Source organism: Suricata suricatta, chromosome 17, assembly GCF_006229205.1.
Source record: "Suricata suricatta isolate VVHF042 chromosome 17, meerkat_22Aug2017_6uvM2_HiC, whole genome shotgun sequence".
Classification (NCBI taxonomy): domain Eukaryota; kingdom Metazoa; phylum Chordata; class Mammalia; order Carnivora; family Herpestidae; genus Suricata; species Suricata suricatta.
The window spans coordinates 16,516,157-16,539,734 of record NC_043716.1 but is presented as its reverse complement, the minus strand read 5'-3'; the positions used below and the strand labels follow the sequence as shown (position 1 = coordinate 16,539,734).

Here is a 23,578-nt window from a genome sequence, read left to right as displayed (position 1 = left end):
TGGGGGACAATTAAGGAGCAAATCGCTAAGTGTCTGTGCCACCAGGCATGGGGGCGGGGCATGGGGGGGGAACAACTGGGATAATCTGCCAAGAGGACACAGGACAAAAGGAGGTAGTTCAGGAGTCACTGTGGGCCGCTGTTGTCTCTGGGCATTGACTGGGCACTGTGGGGAGCCTCACAAAACTTTGGTTCCCACCCATGCCTCTCATTAGACAGGAGACTCTATGGAGACAGCTTTGAGCTTGGCAGGGCTCAAATTTGCTGCCTGGTTTTTGAGAATCATTTACATCTTAGGGACCAGAGGTGCCCTGAGTGTACAGGTGAGGCCGGGAGCTTACGGAACTCTGAGGGCACACCCAAAATGAAAATGGCCTTTGATGGCCCTACAATCTCCTAGACTTCCCTGGGGAGTTGGTGCTGAGGGAATTGCCTCCTTTCCTTCCTGGAGCCCAGCACCCTGGCCATGGGGCTTTGCTGCAATTTGAAGAGTTGGTCATGCAAGGCGATGTCCTGCTTCCTTAGACAGCCTATGAAGAGACCTAGCACCACCTATCTTTCCCTGCCTCAGTGCCTTTGCTTAAGCTCTTTTTTTTTCCAGAACACCTGTAGAAGTGCTAGCCTTTCTTCAAGCCCCAGTTCAAAATACCAGCTCCTTTTAGAAGCCTTCCCATCCTTCTCCACCCCCATCATATTCCCAAAGCAACTTATTTGTCCTTCTGTCTCATGTAATTATTTCCACATGGGTCTGCCCCAACCCGTGAGCCCCTAGATGACAAACACTATAACTTACTCCTCTCTACTCACCCAAAGCTTTCACATATTAGTAGGTGCAGTACCTATTTTGTATGTCTAACTCCTCCCCTAGCTATCTGTCTTAAGAAGGAGGAAAACTCATCTGTCCCCAGCACTTAGAACAGTGCCTACACCATAGCAGGCAGTTATGAAATATTTGACTGTCAAGAGAATGAATAAATTAATAATATAAGCTTTCTGACTTGAATAAAACCTCCTGCCCCAGGATGTTGATGTTGATGTCGGACTTCGCAGTTAACCAGAGGCCTGAGTCAATATAGGTCAACAGAGTTGGGATCTCGTCTGCATATGGGAGGGACTTCCTGGGAGAAATAGAAAAGGTACCCATCTATTGGAGAGCTTGAGTAAAAGATGAACATGAGGAACCAGCAATTTAAAAAAAAGTTACTTTTACTACCTTTTCTATTCAACCTTGCAGGGGCAGTGGAGAGGCACAGCCTTTTTCTTTCAAGATGGATCTATATTATACTTCTCTCCCACTCATTCTGGGGGACTTTCCTCTCTCCTTCCCCTTCTTAACCCTTTCTAGGTGGCTGACATCACCAGGGCTGATATCCTTTCCTGCCTACCTGTACAAACCAGCGGAGCCTGATTGACTAGCTGTAAAAGAAACTTTATGTGTGTAGGGATTATGACTGGTCACATTACAGAAGGTAGAGGAGTCGTCTTTTTTTTTTTTACCCTTCTGCAATAGCTGCCTCTTAGGTGTCAGTGAGCAGACCCAACGTGGCCTGAGGCATGAAGGCAGAGACTGGGCTGGGCAGAGAAGCCAGAACTCCCAACCTACTCAAGTTGCCCTGTGCCCAATGGGGCTGGAGGCAAGAGAGGGTTCTGGCAAGTTTTGATCCAAAAGTCATATTTGGAATGACTAAATTTAAACTTAAAAAAAATTTTTTTTCTAGAAGGACTTGAAAAAACAAGAGAGAGAGAAGCTAGATCTCTGTAATTGGTGAGATTTAGTAATCAGAGGGCCTCACATTTCTGAGTAGAGGCCAGTGTAGGATGAGGCATGGATGGCTCTGCCTGATTACAATCCACAAACTCTTAAAATAAAAGGTGGGGTTTGTCTTCCTTGACCAATTATCTCATCCTACCTTTGCCTGCCCCCAGGTGACCTGCCAGAGCTTCTTTTGTGGCACTGACCTGGCATGGGAGTAGGCCAGAGACCCGGACGCTTCCCCAGGTCCTTGCCGAACCCTGATTCTGCTTCCCAGTGACCATCTAGGACTTTACCTGAGCCTGAAGAGACAGGCAGGAAAGCTGGCAGAGCCAGGAGGAGAAGGAGGTTTATTTCCATACATCAGGTAAACAGGGAAGAGAGAGCACAGCCCAATGAGTACAAACCAATTGCAGGAGAGAAGGGGTGGGGTGTGGGGGGACAGCAGATGGGAGCTGCACCAGGCACTGCCCTTGGGCCCCCAAGTCTGGTATTGTTGGTGGGATGATCTTTAGGTGGGGCTGGGACTGTCTGGTCACATGTTGTCTTCTCTAGGGAAAGTGTGTGGGGGCAGGACAATTAGAAGAAGAAAAAGGACTCAGGCTCAGGACACAGGGTGAGGACTCGAGTCTAATACACATCAGTACTGACCCAAACCCCCATCTTCAGTTTTCCTGATCACAAAAAGCCCTCCACCCAAGGCCTTCCCTCTCAAGTTGGGCCCACAGTCCAGGCAACTTGGACAGAGGGGCGGGGAGGCCGTGCTTGGATAAGCCCCGGCTTGGTGTAGATGAAATGGGTTTAGTCTTAAATAGGTCATTGCACTTAACACACTGATGAGACAGAGGGGGTGGAGGCTGACAGTGCCGGCTGGTACATATGCACCCGTCTGTGTAGGCTTGCTCAACCCAAACCCAGAAGCACTTGAGAGCCCCTCCCCATGCTGACTTAAGAATCTGGACCCAGCTCCGCTCACCGGTCTCTCCAGCTGCAAAGAAAGGACTGCTCTCTGAAGAGCGAAGCGGGAGATGAGATTCCCCTAGTCATTCCCGGAAACCCCAGCTGCCACCACAGCCCCCTCCCACTCTCAGGGATGCAGCTGTGATGGAGAGGTTGGGTATTTAAATTAAAAGTAAAAAGACAGCAGGCACTGAGAAGAGAAAGCCCTCACCCCAAGCCTGGGGGTGGGGAAGGAATTGTTGTTCCTGCTCCCAATTCCCCCCATGGACCCAGCAACCTATAGTGTCCCAGCAGGCAGTCTGTCCACCGTCCCTGAGCAGGGGGCTGAGCTGGAGGTCAGCTTGCTGGCTCCATGCAGTGCCAAGCCGCCTGCCACTGCCCACAGCATGGCCCATGGTGGAAACCAAAAGTGTGGCATTTTGGAGGCAGAAGGAGCATGAAGTTCTCTTTTCAGAAACTCCTCTTCCCCCCACCTCTTCCAGGTGGAGACATCAGACACCCACAGCTTGGAAAGCCCCCCAGCCCCCTTGGGTCAGGGGTTTCCCATGCAGATTGACAGTCAGGTGGGGGAGACCTGTGCCCCATCATTTTCTGGGAGAGGCGCCGTGGCAGTAGCTTTTAAATGCCAGAGGTGCAGACCACTCCCCTGGGCTATGCGTTGGTCTCTGTCGGCTTGGCCTCTGTGTCGCTGTCACTCAGATAATTATGCGAGTATCTTGGCCTGGAGGTGCTGTCCAGAGGGTCGTGTTCATCATCTGACCGGTCAGGGGCAAGGGACTTCCAGTAACTGGTGGGGCTGCAGGGAGAGAAGAACAAGGTCACAGACGAACAGGCTCTTAACTTGCAGCACCAAAGCCTTTGGGTCTGGGGAGCCTCCCAAAACCCTGTCCTAGCATTCCCCAAAAGCCACAAATTGAGAAGTAAAGTCAATCCAATCTTGCTGGAGCAGAAATTCAATCTGCCCCAGAAGATACCAGCTGTAGTAAGAGAAAGGAGCACATTCTTTTGATTCTGAAATCTTTGAAACTCCCCGGAGGGCAAAGCAGTGGGTCTCAAACTCCAGTGTGCCTAAGACTGGGCTAAAGACTCCTGCATCCTTCCCTGGAGAAACTGTGATTTGCTAGCTGTTGGGTGGAATTCTGCATTTTTTGGTACCCTAACCCAGCCCTGTAGAGTTTTCATCAGGCCACTGGGAGCCTCCAGCTTCCTCCCACCAGGATGTGGGAGAAACATTATCCCCTGGATGGAGAGGCTCCTGGCATTGAGCAAGGATGGAACGTTCCTACTCCAGCCACCTTCGTTATTCTCTTTCTTTGCCCAGAGCTTCAGAGCTGCCTTCCCCTGCCCGTCCCACCTCTGCTGGTTCAAGTGCACCATAGCCTCATCACTCCAGAACAGAATGCAGTGCAGAGAAGCTCCACCCCTACCAGTGCCCAGCACTCAGAGTCCCTGTCCCGTGCTCCTGGGGATACAGCTCTGCTTCCCAATCCTAGAGGGCTTCCACTGGGATAAACAGGAATTTGGTGATCCCTCTGCCCACAGTTCTACTTAAGAATCTGAGGCGGGAACCTTGTTGACTAGCTCCTTTTGACGTTCTTCTACCCCAAACCCAAAGAGGAGGAAACAGGCTTCTTCGGGAAAGAACCACATCCTTTGCTTTTCCAACTGTATTGTGAAGAAAGGGTTTGGCTATTGAGTACTTCCTGTGTGTGAGACATCGTCCTAGGCACTCTGGATATGCATCTTATTCTTCACAAGAACCCTTTGAAATCTCACCAGGAAGTTGGTTCAAAGAGATGAAGCATCCTGCTCAAGGTCATATAGCCAGTATGTAAATTTGAACTTGGACTCTTAGACCTCAGATCATTTGCTGACTCCACCCTGCCTCTGGATTGGGTGACCCGAAGAGGAAACAAGACCAAACCTGAATGCTCCCCACAGGCCCATGGTGAAAGCCCAGGGGGTGTATAAAGACAAGTGTCTCTCTCTCTCTCTCTCTCTCTCTCCCCCCACTCCCTCCCTGGGGAGAAGGAAGAGCCTGATAGAATACATGTTCAATTATGCAAAATGGTTCAGGAATGGGGCAGTCTGGTTAATAGTTATCATATTTCTCATGAATGAATTACCATTTTTAAAGGAATCAGAATAGCACAAAACACATTTAATACAAACTAGACTGAACATAAATGAGTCTTACTTTGATGGGCCAGAGGCACTTAAGGACTCTAGGGTGTCTCAGGGACAAAATTATAAAGCTCAACGATGACTGTGCACTGTAGAAAAAATTGGGGTTATTTTAGCTTTTGGGTTGTTTGAATTCTAAATTAGTGGGAGCCTGGTTTTATTTTCATTTTTTGAGACAGAATTTCTGGGCACCTAGTGCTAAGGTCTGCTATTGGGCAAAGGAAGGACTGACTTTGTGGAAAGACAGTGGGGTTCATTTGGGAGGCAGATGGGGGTAAGGCAGATGCTGGGACCGGGACCCAGACGCAAACAGGGCACTGCCAGGATAGGGGCCAGCCTGAGCTCCCTTCGATTCTCGCATCTCTCCTTAGAGTAGGGCCACAGGCCCCATCCCCACATCCCTGTGCCTGCCAGGTTCTAACGCTGCTCCATCCAGACACTGGGTAAGTGGTGCAGGTAGCCGGGGTCAGCTCCGCGGAGCCACAGGACACCCTCACCCTTGGCTCCGTGTTCTTTAGCCAGTCTCCATGGCTTCTATTGCCACAGCTGTGGAGCTAACAGCAGGCAGCTAGCCCCCTCCCCAGGGCAAGAGTCTGGGCTGGCAATTTGAACATTTTAACCAAATTGTTCAAAAAGCTTTCCTCCCTACAAGCCAATGTCTCCCACACAATGCTGTCACAAACAATTTGGTGTGTAAGCTAATTCCTGCTGGGTGAGCCCAGGGTAGCAGCAGCCCCCCCCCCCGCCCAGCGTCGCCTCTGCTATGGATGTGTTTGGAGTTCTCTGTTCTTACCGGTCCCCACCATCACTCTGCCCCTGCCCCCATTCCACCCAAAGGCCAGTTCGCCCTGAGTCCAGCTAGGTCCTCCCTGCCCTAGCCCTTCTCCTGCTGGCTCTGTATTGTCTGGCGAGCTTCTGGCTCAGTGCCCATTCTCCCCACAGTGAATCCAATCCTCCCTGGCGGTGGTGTGTAGGGTTTCAGGATGACTCCTGTCTTCCTGGTGGACAAGAACTGTGCCAGTGGCTGGGGGAAGAAACAGGCTTTGCATGGTTTTGTTCTTGCTGGTCCTGGGTTAAAGGGTGATGATAGGCTGAGGGCACTGGGTCTGAAATACAACAGTCATGGGGCCATATTGTCACAATTTTGTGACTCCAGCCTTTTCTCACTGTGGGCCTGACAACAGTTCCCTGAGGTTTGGCTCAAATTCCACCCTCTCCCCACTACCCCCTGATTCCATCCCACCGCCCATCTCCAAACAGCTGCAGGTAATTTTCACTTCTACTTGCTCCATTCCTTAAAATGTAACTGGTCCCTTTGGGTATAACCCAGCCAAGTCAGTGCATGAGCTTAGCCACTCCATGGCACAAGAGGCCCACAGACATGCGACAGGTGTGTGTTAGTTCATGCATTGGGGAAGCAAGGCTCCTGCCCCCAGGGGGCTGAGCTCTGGGGTCACACCTCCTGAGAAGCAACAAGCTTGCCTGGGGAGGGTACCAGGCTGAAAACAGCTTCACATAACCAAGGTGATCCAAATGTCACCACCCACCAGGGAAACCGGGAACAATGGGATTCCAGTGAGTCAGTCTCTGCCTTCTTGGGGGGTGGGGGTGTGGGCATAAAGGGCCTAACTGCTAGATCTCCCTTCCCACGGAGAGAAAGCTGGGGGAGGCAGGAGAACCAGGAGGGGGCTGTCACTCAGCAGCTGCTAATTTCTATTCATTAGAACTTTTTAAGATGAGCTGAGCGGAGGTGACGCCCATGTGTGGGCTTCAGGTGGGAGGGTTGGGAAGGGAGTCAGGCATCTCCGGGTTTGATGGAGGGTGTGGTGCAGCCCTGTGAGCCTTGCTGAGGTTTGATGTGTATGCCGTGGAGGAAGATGGCGGAGGAAGGTGGCATTGCAGGGGAGGGTGGAGAGCTGAGCCAAAGGTCCCGTAAGAGATGACAGCCACTGATGCACCAGCTCATGTTTGGGGGCGTGGGGGCGGTGTCGGCTAGAGCCCTTTCCCAAGCCCAGCCTGTGGGGAGTGCGGACAAAAGCTCCAGGCACACACAGTAAATTATTTTACCCGTGTGCTCTGCCTTGGGCCATGCAGAGGATGAGCGGGGGAGAGCAAGCTTAACAGACTCCGTTCAGATCCTAGCACATCACTTCCCAACTGTGGGACCCTGGCAAGCGAATTAACTCCCCTGAGCCTCAGCTTCCTCTTCCATAAAACGGGGCTAATCAAACCTTTGTTATGGAGTTAGTATGAGGATGAAGGGAACAAAATGTGGCAATGTCTAGGAGGTCCCCCAGCAAGGCACCCACCATGAGGGCTTAATAAGTGGGAGCTGTGACCCACCATCCTCAGCAAGGTCAGCTGACTGGGGTCGGGGCTCTGTAGGACTAACGTGCGGTCCCCACTCTCCAAGGTAGCCAGAAAGCTCTGTGAGGCCAGGCCTGCCCCAGAGGAACACAGGAGAGGCCTGGGTTGTGGCGGGTGGGGTCGGGAACGTTAGTTCACACCGAGCGGCACACTCCATGCTGCACCCCACGCTGGGGGCCACCTACTGCACTAGTCGCTCTCGGGTCGGTACAAGTACCGCATCATCAGGCTGTCCACCTCCTTCTTGCGTTTCTTCTCCTCCTTCCGAGACTGCCGGTGTGCCTGCCCCGCCTCCTCACCTTCGGCAGCCGGGCCCTTCTTCACGCTCGAGCGGCTGTGGCCTGATACGGTAGAGCCACTGGATGTGGACGAGGAATCAGACTCTGTCTCTGCTCTCTTTCTTCTCGACTTGGACTTCTTCTTGCTCTTCCGAGAGCGCCCCTTCTTCCGCCGCTTATACTCTGAGGAATCCTCGGAGCTGGAGCTGGAGCTGGAACTGGAGCTGCTCCTTCTCCTGCTCCGGCTCTTCCGGCCGCTTCGGGAGCGGGAGACGTCAGCGGCAGAGGCTGAGCGGCGGATGCTGGTGGCCCGCGCTGGGAGGTCCAGTCGGGCGTTGCGGGCACTTTGGATGCTCTTCCGGTCGTCTTCCTCGGAGTCGGGCTCCAGGCTGCTCCTCTGGAACGGGACGGGTTTGTAGCTCAAGACCTCATTGATGGCGGCCTCTAGGTCTGGGTCCAGGTAGGAGTGACGGCTGACAGGGCGGATGCTGGAGCCAAGAGGCTCATCCGTGGCGGAGGGTGAGGCGCGTGGCCGCGGTGGCACCGACATGCTGCGGGCCAGTGACGGGTGGCTGTACTGGGAGTGGGCCTCGCTCAAGGCCACACTGGCTCCATCATCCCATGCGTCCAGGCAGCTCTGGCCCAAGGACAGGCGGGAATCAGGGCTGTCCCGGCCCAGGCCCGAGGCCCGGCTCAAGGAGGGACTGAGGGTCCTGGACAGGGTATCGAGGCGGGAGGTGCTGCGCCGGGAACTGGGGGAGCCTGAGAGTGAGAAGCTCATGCAGGAGCGGGCCCCATCCTCACCGGAGCCCCGCCGCGTGGCCGAGGAGGCCCGGCTGGTGGGGGCAGAGACAGTTGAGGCCCGGTCGAAGTCTGAGCCCCACCGCTTCTCCAGACCCCCGCCAATGCGGCTCCGGGGCTCCGAGAAGATGGAGCCGCATTCATCTGGCTCTTCCCTGGGACCTGTGCGGGTCTTCTGGGGGGGCCTCTCTGGGGAGGCTGCACGTTCGCTCAGGGTGGTGAAGAGCGAGTCCTGGTCCCCAGTGCCCCCGATGGAGTCCTTCAGGGTGAGCCGTTTCCGGTAGCTCAGGGAGCTCAGCGAAGAGGCCGGCCTCTCCTCCACCCCCTTGCCCTCCTTCCCAGAGGTGTTGAGGGCCATTCTAGAGGAGGGAGATGAGGTCAGGAAGAGAGAACCAGTAGTGGATTAGAGGCAGCCCAGGGAGAATGGGGAGGAGGGGGAAGAGAGAGAGAGAGAGGCTGCCAGCATTAAACCCAGAGAATAAAGACACAGAGGGAGGGAGGAGACAGGAGGCAAAAGGAGCGAGCAACAGCACCCTGGGAAAGTGGCAGTGAGAGCATCGGAGGAAATGAAGCAAAATAATTTGCGTCAGTGAAAATAGCTTCATGGAGAATGTCATGTAAATTAGACCATTGTTCTATTTCATCACTTTTCCCCCTCTAAAACGTTTAGTTCAATTTATTTCATTGTCAACTACCTGGAGCCTTGTGCCACGCGCCGTGGTGAACGGTGGCAGGGCAGGGAAGGCGGCATTATCTGCAATAACAAAATGTTGTTCGGCTGAAGAAATTAAGCCAATTAGAGGGGGCCGCTGGGTGCTCGTGGTGAGGGGCTGAACTTGGGAAGGGGCCTCAAGGGAGTTAGAGGAGGGGATTGCTTTTTCGAAGCGGCCTGCCAGCTGAGTCTGGGAGGGGGTGGAGAAAGGTGTGTCCTGACAGGGATCAGGGTGACTCTGAGTTGGGGAGAAAGTGGGAAGTAGAGGGAACCAGTGTCAGGAAGCATTGGAGCATAGGACAGAGGATCTCCCTTTCTGCTGCCATCCTGGCCGGGAAGTGAGGGATGAGGGACGTGGGCACCTGGATTCCGGGGGTAGCTTTCTGTGTGATCAGAAGCCTGTGGACTTGGCTGGACAATAGAAAACGAGTTCCCCCAGTGGACGGGTGTGAGCAGGAAGCAGAGGGGGAGGTGGTGAGGGGCACATGGGGAAAAGATCAGAGGAAGGAGAGAGAGGGCAGAAAAAGACAGAAATGGGGCTATGATAGGGGAGCCAGGGCCCCAGTGTCTTTTCTGCTTCTATTCCCAGTAAGACTTCAGAGGCCCAAGCCAGCCCCGTCCAGGGCTATCGGATCCAGAGTCTCCTTATGCCACACTCCAGTCTTGATTCCAGTGCCCAAACTTTTGGGGAGTTCAGCCAACATTTGTCAAATGAGTAAATGGGGATGAAGTTAAACCTACAGCAAACCAAAGCCCTTAGCCTAGTAGGAGAACACCACTTGGGAAAAACAAGGGTGCCACAGACCCTAATTAAGAAGACACTGAGCATCCCGGCTCATCGCACATGCTGGGGGCATGGCTGGGCCCCTCAGAGGCAAGCCGGGCAAGAGGTCGCAGGAGACCTGGCCTCTTTGGGATCAAGGGCACTGCTCAGCTATCCCTGGACCATGAGGTGGCTTCTCCTCCCAGCTCAAGGCCACGCACTCACCTAGAACTCTTCAAGCTGCCGTCGTCGGAAGCTGCCTTGGAAGGCCCCTTGTTTTTCGACAACCATGACTTGACCCCGTCGACCCGGTCCTCCAGCTCGGAGTCCACGTCTGAGTCCCCCTCGCTGTGGGATGAGGAGCAGACAGGTAGGCAAGGCCAGAGTAGGGAGTGATCACCCGCTGCCTAGTAGGGAGCACTGTCGTGGCAGCAGATTTGTCTTGGGCAGGGGGTGGGATGCAGAGTGGCATGCACATCGGTGAGTCAGGGAGGGGAACAAGAGAGGTTAGATGGGGCACACCATTCACAAGGACCCTGCCCCACTCAGCAGGCCACACTGTAGAACACCCACCAGGAAGACCCTGAGGGGCATGGAGGCACCTCCCGTTCTACTTTATGTGACAGACTGCTATTCAGCCAAATAAATCCAATGGTGATGACAGGGAACCCATCCACTGATCAGTTACAGCTAAACGGCTCTTGGTTAAGAAGAGAGGATTCGTGGGCTCTACAGCCACTCCCGGAGGCCTGTGCTATTTCTTGTCTGTGCATCCCCAGAAATGTGGCTACAGCTGCTGCCATTTTCCGTGCCTTCACTGTGAGAGCTGGTCCTCTGGCCGTGGGTCAGAAAAGACAAGGGCAAGATTATGCCTCCGGGTTAGCTTGAACCGGAGGCCCCTCAGCTGATGGTCTCACTACCCGAGCACCACTTCCCGGGCCCTTAAGAAACCAAGAAAGATGAGGAGGGGGCATCAGCATTTCCTGAGGTGCTGGCACAGCTTTGGGATTCAGACGGCACCCTGGAGATCCACTTGAGCCCTGAGAGTCCCAGATAATGGCTCTGTCTCTCTGAATCTCCTGTCCCCCTCCTCCCCAGCTCTTGTTTCCCAGTTCTGCTTTCTGGTCAAACCAGCCTGAGCCTTCTCTACTGGCAGAAAAGCCCAAAGGAATCAGATTCAGAGGCAGGAGTCATGGTGACTCCTTCCCAAAGCAGTGGGGGCTTAGAGACTGCTTCTGAGTGAGAATGCTTCTAGAATTCTGCAAAATGTCTGCTCACCACACCCCCTGCTATAGATATGGTAGGATTTCTCCTTGATATAAATTTCCTTTCATCTGTGTCAACAGGAATGGCCCCATTCCTGAATTATGTTCTTGAATAAATAGCCACACAGGCGTGTGTGTGTGTGTGTGTGTGTGTGTGTGTGTGTGTGTGTATGTGTGTGTGTACACACACCCCAGAAACCACGAGACTTTGTTCTGGGGACTGTGAGAGAGCATGACCCGTTGGGAGGGGAACAAAGAGGAATATTTTATGGGCGTCCATCAAATACAGAATGATAACAAAGCCGAGGCTAGCTATGCCCCGGGTAAACAGGAGTTTAGCAGACAGCCCTGAAACCACTAATGCAAGCCCCGTGCCTGTCCGAGCCTGGCAGATTTACTATGGTGCACGGGCCCCATGGAACGCCAATACCACCTGATTTATACACCCATGCAAAAAACCTCCTTCTCTAGCTTCAGAGCCTGTAATTTATCACCACCGTTCATAACCATATTGATTGCCTTTAGAAAGGAGGCGCTGTATGCATCGCAAAATCTATGTCTACATGTTAAAAGTATTTCTGTATAAATCTCCCTTAATACTGCACTGTTTACTGCTTTCATTAAGGTTATGGCAATAACAACTGTATCTCTAAGTAAATCGAAACATTATTTTTCTGCCGGCCTTAGCACACTCACTCACTCACCGGCTCGATAACTTGGAGCCGGGGCCCAGAGCTGCCGAGGACGGAGCTGCACTGCCTCTGCCATCAGCGGGATTGTGGCTAGGACTGCACACCCCAGTGCACCTGCGTGAGTGCACACGGGGGCGTGTGTGTGTGTGTGTGTGTGTGTGTGCGCGCACACACGCATGTGCGTGCGCCCTCGTGCCCATGCCTGAAAATGGTTTAGAATATGATCTTAAATGCGCATTTTATCAGCCCTTGAAGCTCCTGCAGCCCAAGGATGGCAGGGCTAGAACACACAGGGGACAGAGGTCGTGGGCCCAGAATACGAATTTCCCTCCTTACATTCAGAACAGCAAACGAGTTGAGAAGCTGGCCTGGCTGCCCTCACCTTCCCTTTCGTCTCGAGCACATACATGATATTTAGGTTCTTTTTCTTAAATAATCAGGCCCATAAACAAACTCCAGGGGCAGGCGGGCTCAGGGGGCAGTTGAAATTTTAAATGGTCGGAATTAAACCTCGAGTCAAATACAATTTATGTCCAGGCTCATGTGCTATTAGTTAACTGGGAGCCGAATCGCGGGGGAACAAACAAACGGAGACAGAATGGCGGGGGATATTAATTGTGTGTGACAACCGGGCTCCAGCGGCCCTCTATCACTGTTACACACTATTACATTTATCATTAGCTCTCACGGAGTCCTTTGCACTGCCGCCAGCCCATCCTGGCCAGGGGAGGAGGCCTGCCAGGCAAGAGGGAGTAGGGGGAGGAAATCCAATGCCACGCTAAAAAAACAACCTCCAAACAAACAGCCCTGACAAACTTGACGGAATATCAGTCTGATCTGCCTGAAGGCCTGTGCATCTCACCCCCCTGCCGTCCAGCTCCCACCCAGAAAGAAGGAACAGAAGACAGGGTGGATATGCTGGGCTGCCTGCCACCTCCCAGTGCCAATGCCTGGGGCCTCCCCGGGCTCAAGGCACCCACAGGGAGTAAAGTAAACACATCTGGCTGTGTTCCCTTCCCCTGCCAGTTCCCTCCCCCTGCCACAGCAGAGTGCCCGTGATTAACTGACTGGATGCCTTCTCCAAACGAGTAACTGCTAGGTGCCTCTCACATTGTATCTTTGTCTGCCACAAGTAGGTGGTGGACCTTTCAAAAGGAAACATACCCGATTCTTTTGGGCAACTCAGGCTCCAAAGGAGCCCCAGGATATGGAAAAATCCAGCCCAAACAGACTTTTCCCCGGAGAAATAGGCCAGGAGGCTTGGATTCTGAGGAAGGAGAGGGCTGGAGCTCAGGAAGGCAAACTGTGGGTACCACCAAATGAGGCTGAGCTCTCTTTTCTGATGGGGCGCCTGTCCTGTGCACCAAGGGCATAAGGGCCAGCCTGCAGCTTCCTGGGGTAGCATGCCTCATCTCCTGCCCTCCACCTCTGATGCAGGGCCCAGCCCCTGGCCCTGCCACCCCTCAGGACAGAGTCAGCGGTGTTAGCGTGAGACTAGGTTGGAAAATGTGCGAGAGGCTGTGTCCACGTGCGGCATGCAGTGGGAACCCTGGGTGGAAGCCAGTGTTAGGGGCAGTTAGACACCACAGAAGGAGAGGCAGAGAGCGCCTGCGCTCTAGTCCTCACGGTTTATTCTTTCTTTTCTGATACTTTGTCACCATGTCCTGCAAACTGGAAACAGAAAGAAAATGGTGGGCAAGGGGGACAGAAGAAGAAGATTGAAAAACCAGTGGGCAAACCCAAGTGGACCTCTCAGCCAAGGGGGACATCCCTGAGACCATCTGGGGAGGTGGGTGGAGTGAGTGACAGTGTGTCCTCAGAGGGAGGTCTGGGCTGCCCTGGGGCACTTCTTCTCTGTCCCCAAGGAGCAGGCTCCCCATGTGGGCCAGGACCTACTTGCAGGATGGGACACCAGTCGTCAATCGGGAAGTGGGCAGGTCTGGGGGTGAGGTAGGGGTGGGGTCTGCCCAAGGCAGCCTTCAGAGCTTCTCCAGGGCCTGACCCTCACCCCTGCCTGAACGGCTGGTCTACCTGCCTTGTGACTTCCTTCTCAGCCTTGGACTATATAAATCTCTCTCTCCTAAACCATTCCCTGGGTGGGTTTCATGAGAGAAAATCTCTGGCATGGTAACAAAGCACCATGGGCCTTAAATCTCCGCTTTCCCCAGAGTAGAGCAGGCGCCATCGGAAATGCAGCTAAACGGGGAATAACTCATTGTGAACGGGCAGAGCTGGAGAGCCAGGTTCCTGGGAGGCCCGAGGAGGGAGGACAGGGAGGAAGAGGGAGGGCATCTCACCCAGGCAGCACCAGTCGGTCCTGCCCTCAGTCATGACAGGACAGGGTCCATGCCAGGGTCTGGTGATGAGGGAAAGGTGGGCTGGTGGCTCAGGGGCAGGGAGTCAGAGATTGCTGCTGTTCTACCTCGTGGCCTGTTCCTGGGGTGATCAGAGGGCCTCGGTGTGGGCCGCTGCTGCCACAGAGGCCACCTCACCTGGTGATGAGGTCCTCATTCTCGTCGCTCTCCATTTCATCCTCAATGGCGGCCTGCAGGTCCCCAATGCGCTTGAACGCCAGCTTGAGATCAGCCTGCAGGCTCTGGTTAGCAGCCTCCAGGCTCTCCAGATCCACCTCCTAGGATGGAGAGTGGGCAGTCGAGTTCACAGGAGGGCCAGTCTCTCTCCTGGATGCTCACGAAGCCCGCTCCCCGTACCTCCCAGCCGGGCCCTGCGAGCCTGGGCTTGCCCAATGGAGGCCGGGACACCATCCCTGGCCCTCTGGCCTGGCTTCGGGACCTGTTCCTCTTCCTTTCAACAATCTAAACTCCGGTTTCTTTGTGGCCCACCCCACACCCCAGCTCAGGGGAGGCTTGCACCGAGCAGCTAGCCAGACAGCTGCCTGCTCAGGGCCTTGAGGGTTGGGGCGCATTACCAATTCGTGCTTCTTGCGGCTCGCCTCGGCCTCCTTCCTGGCGAGCTCGCCCATCTCTTCCTTGGTGTCCCGGAGCTGCCGCTGGAGCCTCTTGTTCTGCTCCCTCTCCCGGTTCTCGGCTGCGCCGCGCTGATCCCGCTCCTCAGTCAGCTTTTCCACGTTCTCCTTGAGCCGGCTGGCCAGGCTCTGGATGGGGAGGTGGGGAAGAGAGGCCCACCATCTAGTTAGAGACATGGGTGTGGCTCGGACGGGACTCCAGAGTCAGGAGGCCTGGGGTCTGGCTCTGGCACCACCATTCATGGCTAGGTCTGCTAGGTGGGCAAGAATTAAAGCCCTCTGAAGAGGGTTCCTTTATCTTAAAAAAAAATTATTTATTTATTTATTTAGAGAGTAAGTAGGGAAGGAGTAGAGAGAAGGAGAGACAGAATCCGTAGCCTGTCAGCTCAGAGCCCAACATGGGGCTGGAACCCATGAATCGTGAGATCATGAACTGAGCTGAGGTGAAGAGTGAGATGCTTAACAGACTGAGCCACCAAGCGCCCCTTCCTTTATCATTCTATAATATGGGAGAATAATACCTACCCCAGTCCTCTGGGGGCTTTTATTTAAAAAAAAACTGGTTTTTAATGTTTATTTTTGAGATAGAGACAGAGCGAGACAGAGCGCGAGCAGGGGAGGGCAGAGAGAGAGGGAGACAGAATCCTTAGCAGCTCTAGGCTCCTGGCTGTCAGCATAGAGCCTGATGTGGGGCTTGGAATTACGAAATGTGAGATCATGTCCTGACCTGACATCAGATGCTCAACTGACTGAGCCACCAAGGTACGCCTCCTGCTCCTCCCCACTCCCTTCGCCTGCCCCGGGTCTTTTAAAGATTAAATAAGGTAAAATAAGTGAAGGCACTTGGGACAATGAAAGGTGCTATCATCATCATCATCATCATCATCATCATCATCATCATTATCATGACCAAGGTTGGAGGAGCCGTCTGGCTGCAGCCCGGGCCTGTCCACACTGACACCATGTGTGGGGCCTCCACAGGCAGCAGGGCTTCCCTCAGAGACTCTGAACCCAGTAGCTCCAAAAGCTAGATCCTGTCCTTGGAGGTAAATGGTTTATCGAGAGTTCCTGGATTAGGAGCCTAAACAGTCATCAGATTCTAAGCACAAATGCATCCCTCGAAGCCTGATGAATCTCTCTTCCCTCAGAAACTTGAATACATTGTTCCCTCTGGGGCCATAAGATGTTGTGCAAGAAATGACCTGGAGGTTGCGGCCAAATGTGAGGCAAGGACCTTCTTCTGGTTTTACTGCTGACTGGTCATGGGATCTCCACCTCTGGGCCCCCTAGCCTCTGTGTCTCTAAAATAAGAGCACTAGACTATATGATTTCTAATTTTTTATAAATGTTTGTTTTTGAGAGACAGAATGAGCACAGGGGCAGGGCAGAAGAGAGGAAGACACAGAATCCAAAGCAGGCTCCATGCTCTGAGCTATCAGCACAGAGCCCGACATAGGGCTTGAACCCACAAATTGTGAGATCATGACCTGAGCTAAAGTGGGACACTTACCTGACCGAGCCACCCAGGTGCCCCATAGACTGTATGATTTCTAAGGGCCATTTGTGTTTAACATTCTGTGCATCTAAACTACATGACTGCCTTTCTGAGCTGAAGGGAAACCAAGAGAGAGCCAAGGAAAGGAACCGAGGTCAACAAGGAGACAAGTACACAAATCTGCCCCATAGCCACCAGACCAATGCCTTCTTCTGCCCCTTGATAGCTTTGTGACCTTAGGCAACCTACTTAGCCCTTCCTGTATGCAAAATGGAGGTCAGAATATTACCAACTCTTCTGAGGTTGTGGTGTGTAGAAGAGGAACATTCTTGAGACTCCCCTAACTCTCTTGAAGACCGTGACCTCATCTTGGGAGCTTCGGTCATATTCCCTTCAGGGATCAAGGGTACTAATGCTTCTCAATGCTCACAGCTCCAGAGTCACCTGTTTCCATTCCTTCCTTGGTGCCCGCTTCATGGACTGAGGGGCCAGGGGCACTCCTCGGCACGTGCACCCATGAACACAGTCCTCACGGAGAACTGCAGGTGCTTCGACTCGTCTACAAGCTCGAGTGGGAGGAGGAGAACTTAAAAATAGGGCGAGAGGAGTGTTCACCCAGAGACAAGTCTGCCTGCCTCTCTCTTCCTACCTGCTCTATCGGGAAGGGCGGCGCTGGGCATGAAGGCTTCAGGAGCCTGGAGCAGAGAGGCCTGGATGTGGACTATGGAGGCTACAGGGCGGGGGAGGAATCACAAGACAGGGCAGGAGAGGGGCCAACAGGAAGAGGAGGAGGGCTGAAGGAAAGGATGAGGAGCAGAGGGAGAGGAGGCACGGGACAGGGAGAAAGGAAGAAGCAGGGAGAGGGTGAGGAGGAGAAATACAAAGGAAGGGGCAGACATGGAGAGAAGCAAAGAGAGAGGAGAACAGAGACAGGAAGGGTGGGAAGAAGTGAGGGGAAAAGGCAATAAAAAAGGGAAGGGGGAGAGAGAGAGAGCAAGCAAGAGCGAGCACGGTGAGATGAGAGAACAGACTTCAGCCCTCACAGAAGTGGCGCCATCCGCTGCATATTTATGACCCTGCTGGAGAGCAGAGAGCTAGTGAGGGGACCGGCGGGGGCGGGGGGTGGGGGGTGGGGAGCTCGTGGTGGAGGAAAATATGAAGACAAAAAGCTAAGCTGCTCTGGTCCCTTGGCAGAAAGCAAGCACGGAAGCAGAATGTAAAGCAGGCTGGCTCCACGGTACCCAGAGAGCAGGCGGGGCAGGTGGGGGGAAGGCACCCGCCCCATCAGCTGGCCTGGCAGCTTGGCAGGGGCCCCTGAGGAGCCTCGGCGGCCTGCCCAGCCTGCTGAGCATGCGTGGCTCCCGCCATGGGGGCAGCTCTACTCTGCTCTCGGCTATGGCCTGGGACAAGTGCGCACCCACCTCCAGCCGCTTCACTTGGGTCCTTTCGAACTCCAGGCGGGTCTCCAGTTCCCGGATCTTAGCTTCCTGCCTGCTCACCAGGGACTTGTCCACCATGGACTGCTCCAGGAACTCCACCTGGCTCTGGAGGGCTTGTAGCTGGGGGTGGGGGCAGGAAGAGAAGAGCTGAGCCCAGGAGGGAGGGGCAAAGGCTGGGCAAGGTCACCATGGTGACCAGAGGACTCAGGGAGGGAGGGAGGGATGCACCGGGGAGGTGGGAGGATGGGGCCCGGAGCCAGAGGCATTCCCCACCTGGCCTAAGTCTGGCACAGTTTTTGCCCTTTGGAGAGAAAGGAGAAAACCAAGGACCAGAGAGGGAATAGAAATGTGAAATGAGGCAGTGGAAGCCAAAATGTCTACTATGGTGATATGGCTCCAAGCCTAGCCCTTTGCATGCATTGACGCTGCTCTGTGGATTACTAATGACCGAGAGGAGCATTCGTTATCCAGCGAGCTTGGGGACTTCACCCCCACATATAGGGACCCCACACCCTCTTTCTACCAAGGGAGAAAGTCCCCACCTGCTCCTGGTGCCCACCTTCTCCTGCAGCTCCTGCTTCTCCTTGTTGGCTTCTTCTAGCTGAGCCTGAAGATCGTTCATCTGCGCCAAGTCCCGCGAGGCCTGGGAAAGGCATGAGGGATGAAGCAGGATCCCCCGTGAACACAAGCCCCAGTCCGCCGTGCCGCACACTGAGTGCAGCAATGCAATCCCAAAAGGGGTGGTGTGGGGGGGGAGCTATGAGGAGGACCAGAGGGCCAGCGTCCGTGGTGTGGGGTGTGGTGGGGCACCTGAGCCACGGCTGCCTTGTGCTTCTTCATCAGCTCATTCATGTCCTCCTGGTCCTCTTCCAGCCGGCTCTGGATCTCATTCTTCTCACGCTGAAGGCGGCTCAGCTGCTCCTCCAGCTGGACGGAGGCAAGACCGATTGGAGGGCATGAGGCCTCGAGTGCCTGATGGCACCAGGTGGCAAATCTGAACTCCCCCACGCCACCTCCAATGGGAAGGGGGCTGATGACAGGGCCCGGTCCTCACACTGGGGCGGGGTCTGGACCCATGGCACTTGGGGAGCTGAGTGAAAGGCTGTCTTCGCAGCATAGGCAGGCCCTGGGCTAAATGACAGCTGCTTTCTGGCAGCTCTTTGAAGGCTAATGAGAAGGCAGAAAAGGTCTGCCCAGAACAAATGACCCATCATCCTGGCACCAGCAACCAGGGCCCTAACCTGAATGTACTCTGCCCCCTTCAGGCCTCATGCAAGGACCCCTGGAGTCCTCGAGGCTCCCTGGGCTTGGATTCTCATTTCCCCTGGGATGGCCTGCTCCCAGGCCATCCAGCCCCCACAGCCAGTCCACTGCTGGGGGCGGGGAGGGGAGCAGACAGCCAACAGCAGCTTCAGGAAATGAATGAATCTATTAGCCTGTAATTCCAAACCAAAATGACTGCGTTGGCTCCTTCTCTGCCCCATCCATCTTGTTACCGGGCTGTGGGGAGCTGGGGAAGCCTCCGCCAAGAAATTTATTAACTCGGATTTAAATAAAATGGTAATTTTATAACAGCCTTTTTTAACACAATTAAAGAATTTGAATTACTCACCTGAAAACTGCTGAGGAGCACAAATGTCACGGGGATAAATCGAGCCCGTGAAATGCAGATAGGTGACCAGCTGGGGGGCCACAGAGCCCGGAGCCCAGGCCAGCCTCCCCGCTGCCCCATTCCCTGCCCAAGGAGGTACCGGTGGCCGCATCCCCATAATGAATTCCCGGCCGATGGATGGGCCGTGGGAGAGGTAGGGAATTAAAAAGGAAGCATTAAATAAGAGCTCTAATTAGCTGTCGCTTGGGCTTGTCAGTGGGCTGGCCAGGGGAAGGGGAGGGAAACGGAGCCATCCCATCCTCTTATCGGTGCTTCTGCTAATCTCTAGGCACCTGTTTACATCCCTTAGCCACATTAGCTGCCTTTATTTATGGTGTCGGGGCCTGCGGCCAAGCTCCCACAGGCAGGTGGTTAAACAGGGAGATAGGCCCTGGCTGGCTCCCTCTTCCACCTCGCCCCACTCCCAGGCCTCTGCTCTTAGTGCCAAGAGGCAAAGGAGGGGAGGCCCCCTCTCCCTGCAGAAAGCCCTGGTGTGAAGGGAGTGGGCTGGGGCAGGGCCCCTGTCTGGGGGTGGGGGTGGGGAAGGGAGCCACAGTTACAGTTCTCTTTCCTTCAAAACCCCAGCCCCCAAGCCTGGCCTGCACACCCCAGTTCCTCACCGCGGTCTTGGCTTTGGCGATGTCATCAATCTGCAGGTGCAGGTCTTCGATCTCCACCTCCATTGCTTTCCTCGCTTTCACGGCTGCTGCACAGGTGAACTCAGACTCCTCCAGCTGGACACAGAGCCGCCCCCACCCCCAGGGAGAGACATCGGTCACTCCCTGGGAGCAGGAGGGCTGTACAGGGTGCTCACGGGGGAGAAGGAGCCCAGGCACTCTGTTCGCTTCAGACCCCAGGGCTGTGGCATGCTGTGGTGCACGCATGGGCATCTCCTATACCAGGGAGGGTGGGTGCGGGACCCGTCCGCACCATTCTGGGGCTTGGCGGTCACGCTATATGGCATGCACAGATCCTAGGAGCCTGGCTGCCACCTGCCCCCCTTCCCTGTTACCTTTCTTCTCAAGGACTCACAAATCCCTAAGAGGGGCAGCAGCAGAAGAAAGAACTAGTCCCTTGGAGCTGCCGACTTCCTCTCCATAAAGGTACCTGGTTCTTCAGCTGGGCGATCTCCCTCTTGCTGGGTGCGTTGTTCTTCAGGTGGTCCAACATGATCTGGGCATCCGCCAGCAGGGCCTTGGTGCGCTTCAGGTCTTTCCGGAGCCGCTTCTCTGACTCCAAGTCCCGCTGGTTCACCTGGGTGGACACCAGAAGCTGGGGCTCTGGGCTCCACCACAGAGCCTCTTCCTGTCTTCCCCAAGCCCCTGGTTCACTTCTGCCCTCATTCTCAGAGTCCCCTGAACAAGCAACAACAGAGGAAGTGCCAGGGTCGTGCCAGCCAGTGAGAAGAGCCTGGGGGTGCTGTGTATGGTAATGACCCCAGGTCCACATGCGATGACGGTAGGCTTTACAGAGCCCAGGCCCCCTCCCCTTTCCGTTTTGTATCCCTGAGATCACCTCAGGTCAATGGGCAGGCTGTTGGCTGGGCCGCCAGCAGGCCACACTTACCTGGTCACTGAGTGTGGCGAGCTTGCTCTCCAGTTCCCGCTTCTCTCGAAGCACCTTCTGCTTGTCCTCGTACTCCTCCTCAAGCTGCACTTCCATTTGTTTCAACTGCAGGGCCCAGGGACAGAAGCCCATCATCCCTTCAGTGTCTGCTGCCAGCCAGTCCCCTTCCCTTCTGGATCCTCCCTACTCTGGGAAAACTGTGGGGCAGGCTGAGCGCAGATGACTCCAAGGGATCAGACACTGAAGTCAAAGTTCCTAGGGTTTCAAAGCAGCCTGAGAGGGAGAGGAGGGATGGAGGGCCATGCAACAGCAGCCCCACACCAGAGTGGGAGACCTTGTTCCGGAGTGGGCAGGCCCTGCTGGCCCAGGCTAGCTGATTGCACAAAGGGGTGCAGAGTGGGCTGTCGCTTAGCACAGAAGGCGAGGAACATTTGTTCCTCAAAGGACTGAAGACCCTCTGTTGACCCTGAGGGCATACATCCCAGCCAGCCAATGCCAGGGTCTTCAGCAGAGGTTCGGGTCCAGAATGGCAATGGGTGATAGTGTGGCTAAGGTATGGAAACAGAAAACCCCTTATATATTTTTTAATGTTTATTTATTTGTTGAGAGAGAGAGGGTGAGAGAGTGAGAGAGCACACATGCAAGTGAGTGGGGGAGGAGCAGAGAGAGAGAGAGAATCCCAAGCAGGCTCTGCACTGTCAGTGGAAAGCCCAACTTGGGGCTCAATCCCACAAACTGTGAGATCATGACCTGAGCCAAGATCAAGAGTCAGAAGCTCAACTGACTGAGCTACTCCAATGCCCCCCAAACTCCTTCCTTAACACAGTGGTGGGGGAACCAGGGTTTGTAGTGGGCAGGTTAAGTGCCCGTTACCTTACCTTCTTCTGACATGACTGCCGGGCCTCCTCTACCTCCTCATCCCGACTTTCCACCTCCTTGGAATGGGTCTGTCTCATCCGCTCCATCTCCATCTCTAGACGTAGCTTGGCCTGGAGGCAGTTGGGAGTAGGGACCAGGTTCCTTTCCCAGCAGCACCCTGACCCCTGTCACGGGCAGCCTCCCTTGGTTTGCTGGGGCGATGCCAGCGCCTCCCTTGGCCAAACCCTATAGCACCTGCTCCAACATCTGGATGGTCCCCGCCTGCTCATCTAGCTCCTCTTCCTGATCCTTGACCTTGGCCTCCAGGTCCCGGAGCTGTTTCTTGACCTTGGCCAGAGAGGCCTCATCCTTAGACTCTTGGGAAGAAATGTCCTGGAGCTCAGCCTCCAGGGAGACAACCTTCTGGGTGAATCCGGCAATGTCCATGTCTTTTTCCTGGAGCAAAAGAGAAGATGAGGCTGGCCTAGGACCGGCCGGTGCCTGTGACGTGGGGATGGGGCATGGATGGCGGGTGGCCCACGCACCTCCAATTGCTGCTTCAGGCTGAAAGCTTCGGCGAGGAGTGCATCCTTCTCTCGCTGCAGCTTCTCCCGCTGCAGCTTCTCCCGCTGGGTCTCCTCATGCGCCTGCGACAGCTCGCTGTCAAACCTGTGAGGGAGCATGCATGGCCAAGGTGGCTCCACCAGAACAGGGAAGAGTCTAGATCTCTAGCACTTGCCAGAGGCCACCAGGAAGCAGGGCCACAACAGGACAGGATGCAAGCAGAGGCGGACTCGCACAGCCCAAAAGCAGGGGGTGGTGGGGCAGGGGTGAGGCAACATCCAGAATACAGGTCCAGCCACCTCGCCCTGCTGAGCAGCCTGGTCTGGGATGGGGGCATTTCATTGAGCTGGTCTAAGGAACCCCTCTTCCAGGGGGGCCTAGGAGGGACCCACAGACGGCTTCCAGGGAAGAGCTGGACAGACTCTGCTTAGTATCGTCTTGACCTTTTCCCTTTCAACAGATCAAAAAAGGAGGGGCCAGGTGGGCACTGGAATGGGTAGAAATGGATGTCCTGACTCATCTTACTCACTTTCCAAAGTTCAGCTCAGTGACTCTAGGTGAGCAGCTGGCTCCAGCCCCCACCCCTGGGTGCCAGCCTCTGTCCAGGCCCGGGCACTCCAGCAGAACGAATGTCACCACTGGGACACCCCGCCCCAGGCTGGAAGCCAGCAGTCCCACTGTGCCCAGCTGGCAGTGCGGCTAGATGGGAGCACAGGCCACAGTTAGGCGAGGCCTCTTCCTTTGCTTCTCTACCTTCTAGCCTCCTTTTTCCCCGCCCAGTGACTCTAAATAAGGAGCAAATTGCTGAAATTCCTCTTAACACCTCTGAACAGCTAATAAGGTTCCTGTTGAAAATTGAATGGCTCCCCCCAACCCAACCCCACATCAAAAAAAAAAAAAAAAAGAAGGTAAGGAAACTCTGGGCCCACTGGAATGAAACCTAATAAGTTGCCCAGCAGGGAGTGCAGCAAGAGACACCGGTAACTAGGCTGGGCTGGCACTGCCGTGGGGGTGCTCAGGAGAGGGGTCCCGCTAAGGGTGCCCACCTCTACGGGAAAGGGAGGGCGGGGTAAACATGAGAACTAGGGAAGTGGAGAGGCACGGTGCTGGGAGGGAGGAATAAGATCTGCTGTCTCTCCTCTCCTCACTCTCCTGCAAGCAGTGCACCGCCAAGGGTGACGCGGGGTCACTGGAAGGACTCGCCTCTTCTCTGCTCACCCCCAGCATTGTGGGTGTGCTGCTGTC

General features: G+C 54.8%; 2 protein-coding genes across 16 annotated transcripts in view; both read right to left on the bottom strand.

The window, feature by feature from the left end:
• Positions 1–2,083: 2,083 nt before the first annotated feature.
• TIAF1 (TGFB1-induced anti-apoptotic factor 1) lies at positions 2,084–2,816 on the bottom strand. The gene is given in 3 exon segments (XM_029929287.1): positions 2,084–2,557; positions 2,559–2,742; positions 2,744–2,816. Coding segments are annotated over 3 exon segments (405 nt in total). The 5' UTR covers positions 2,800–2,816; the 3' UTR covers positions 2,084–2,392.
• Positions 2,817–2,907: 91 nt separating this feature from the next.
• Positions 2,908–23,578, bottom strand: part of MYO18A (myosin XVIIIA) — an 83,370-nt gene continuing 62,699 nt past the window's right edge. For 9 of the 15 annotated variants that reach the window (XM_029929270.1, XM_029929271.1, XM_029929272.1 and 6 more), the window contains 15 exons: positions 22,315–22,438; positions 22,025–22,225; positions 21,790–21,900; positions 20,912–21,016; positions 20,453–20,599; positions 19,966–20,079; positions 18,505–18,621; positions 18,254–18,337; positions 17,677–17,814; positions 14,704–14,889; positions 14,267–14,406; positions 13,401–13,445; positions 10,043–10,165; positions 7,449–8,701; positions 3,423–3,508 (listed from right to left, as the gene is read on the bottom strand). In XM_029929270.1, the coding sequence (XP_029785130.1) occupies positions 7,453–8,701; positions 10,043–10,165; positions 13,401–13,445; positions 14,267–14,406; positions 14,704–14,889; positions 17,677–17,814; positions 18,254–18,337; positions 18,505–18,621; positions 19,966–20,079; positions 20,453–20,599; positions 20,912–21,016; positions 21,790–21,900; positions 22,025–22,225; positions 22,315–22,438 (2,884 nt within the window). In that variant the 3' untranslated portion in view covers positions 3,423–3,508; positions 7,449–7,452. Of the gene's footprint in view, positions 3,509–7,448; positions 8,702–10,042; positions 10,166–13,400; positions 13,446–14,266; positions 14,407–14,703; positions 14,890–17,676; positions 17,815–18,253; positions 18,338–18,504; positions 18,622–19,965; positions 20,080–20,452; positions 20,600–20,911; positions 21,017–21,789; positions 21,901–22,024; positions 22,226–22,314; positions 22,439–23,578 lie in introns of all 15 variants that reach the window. The other 6 variants (XM_029929280.1, XM_029929282.1, XM_029929283.1 and 3 more) reach the window with 4 other exon arrangements.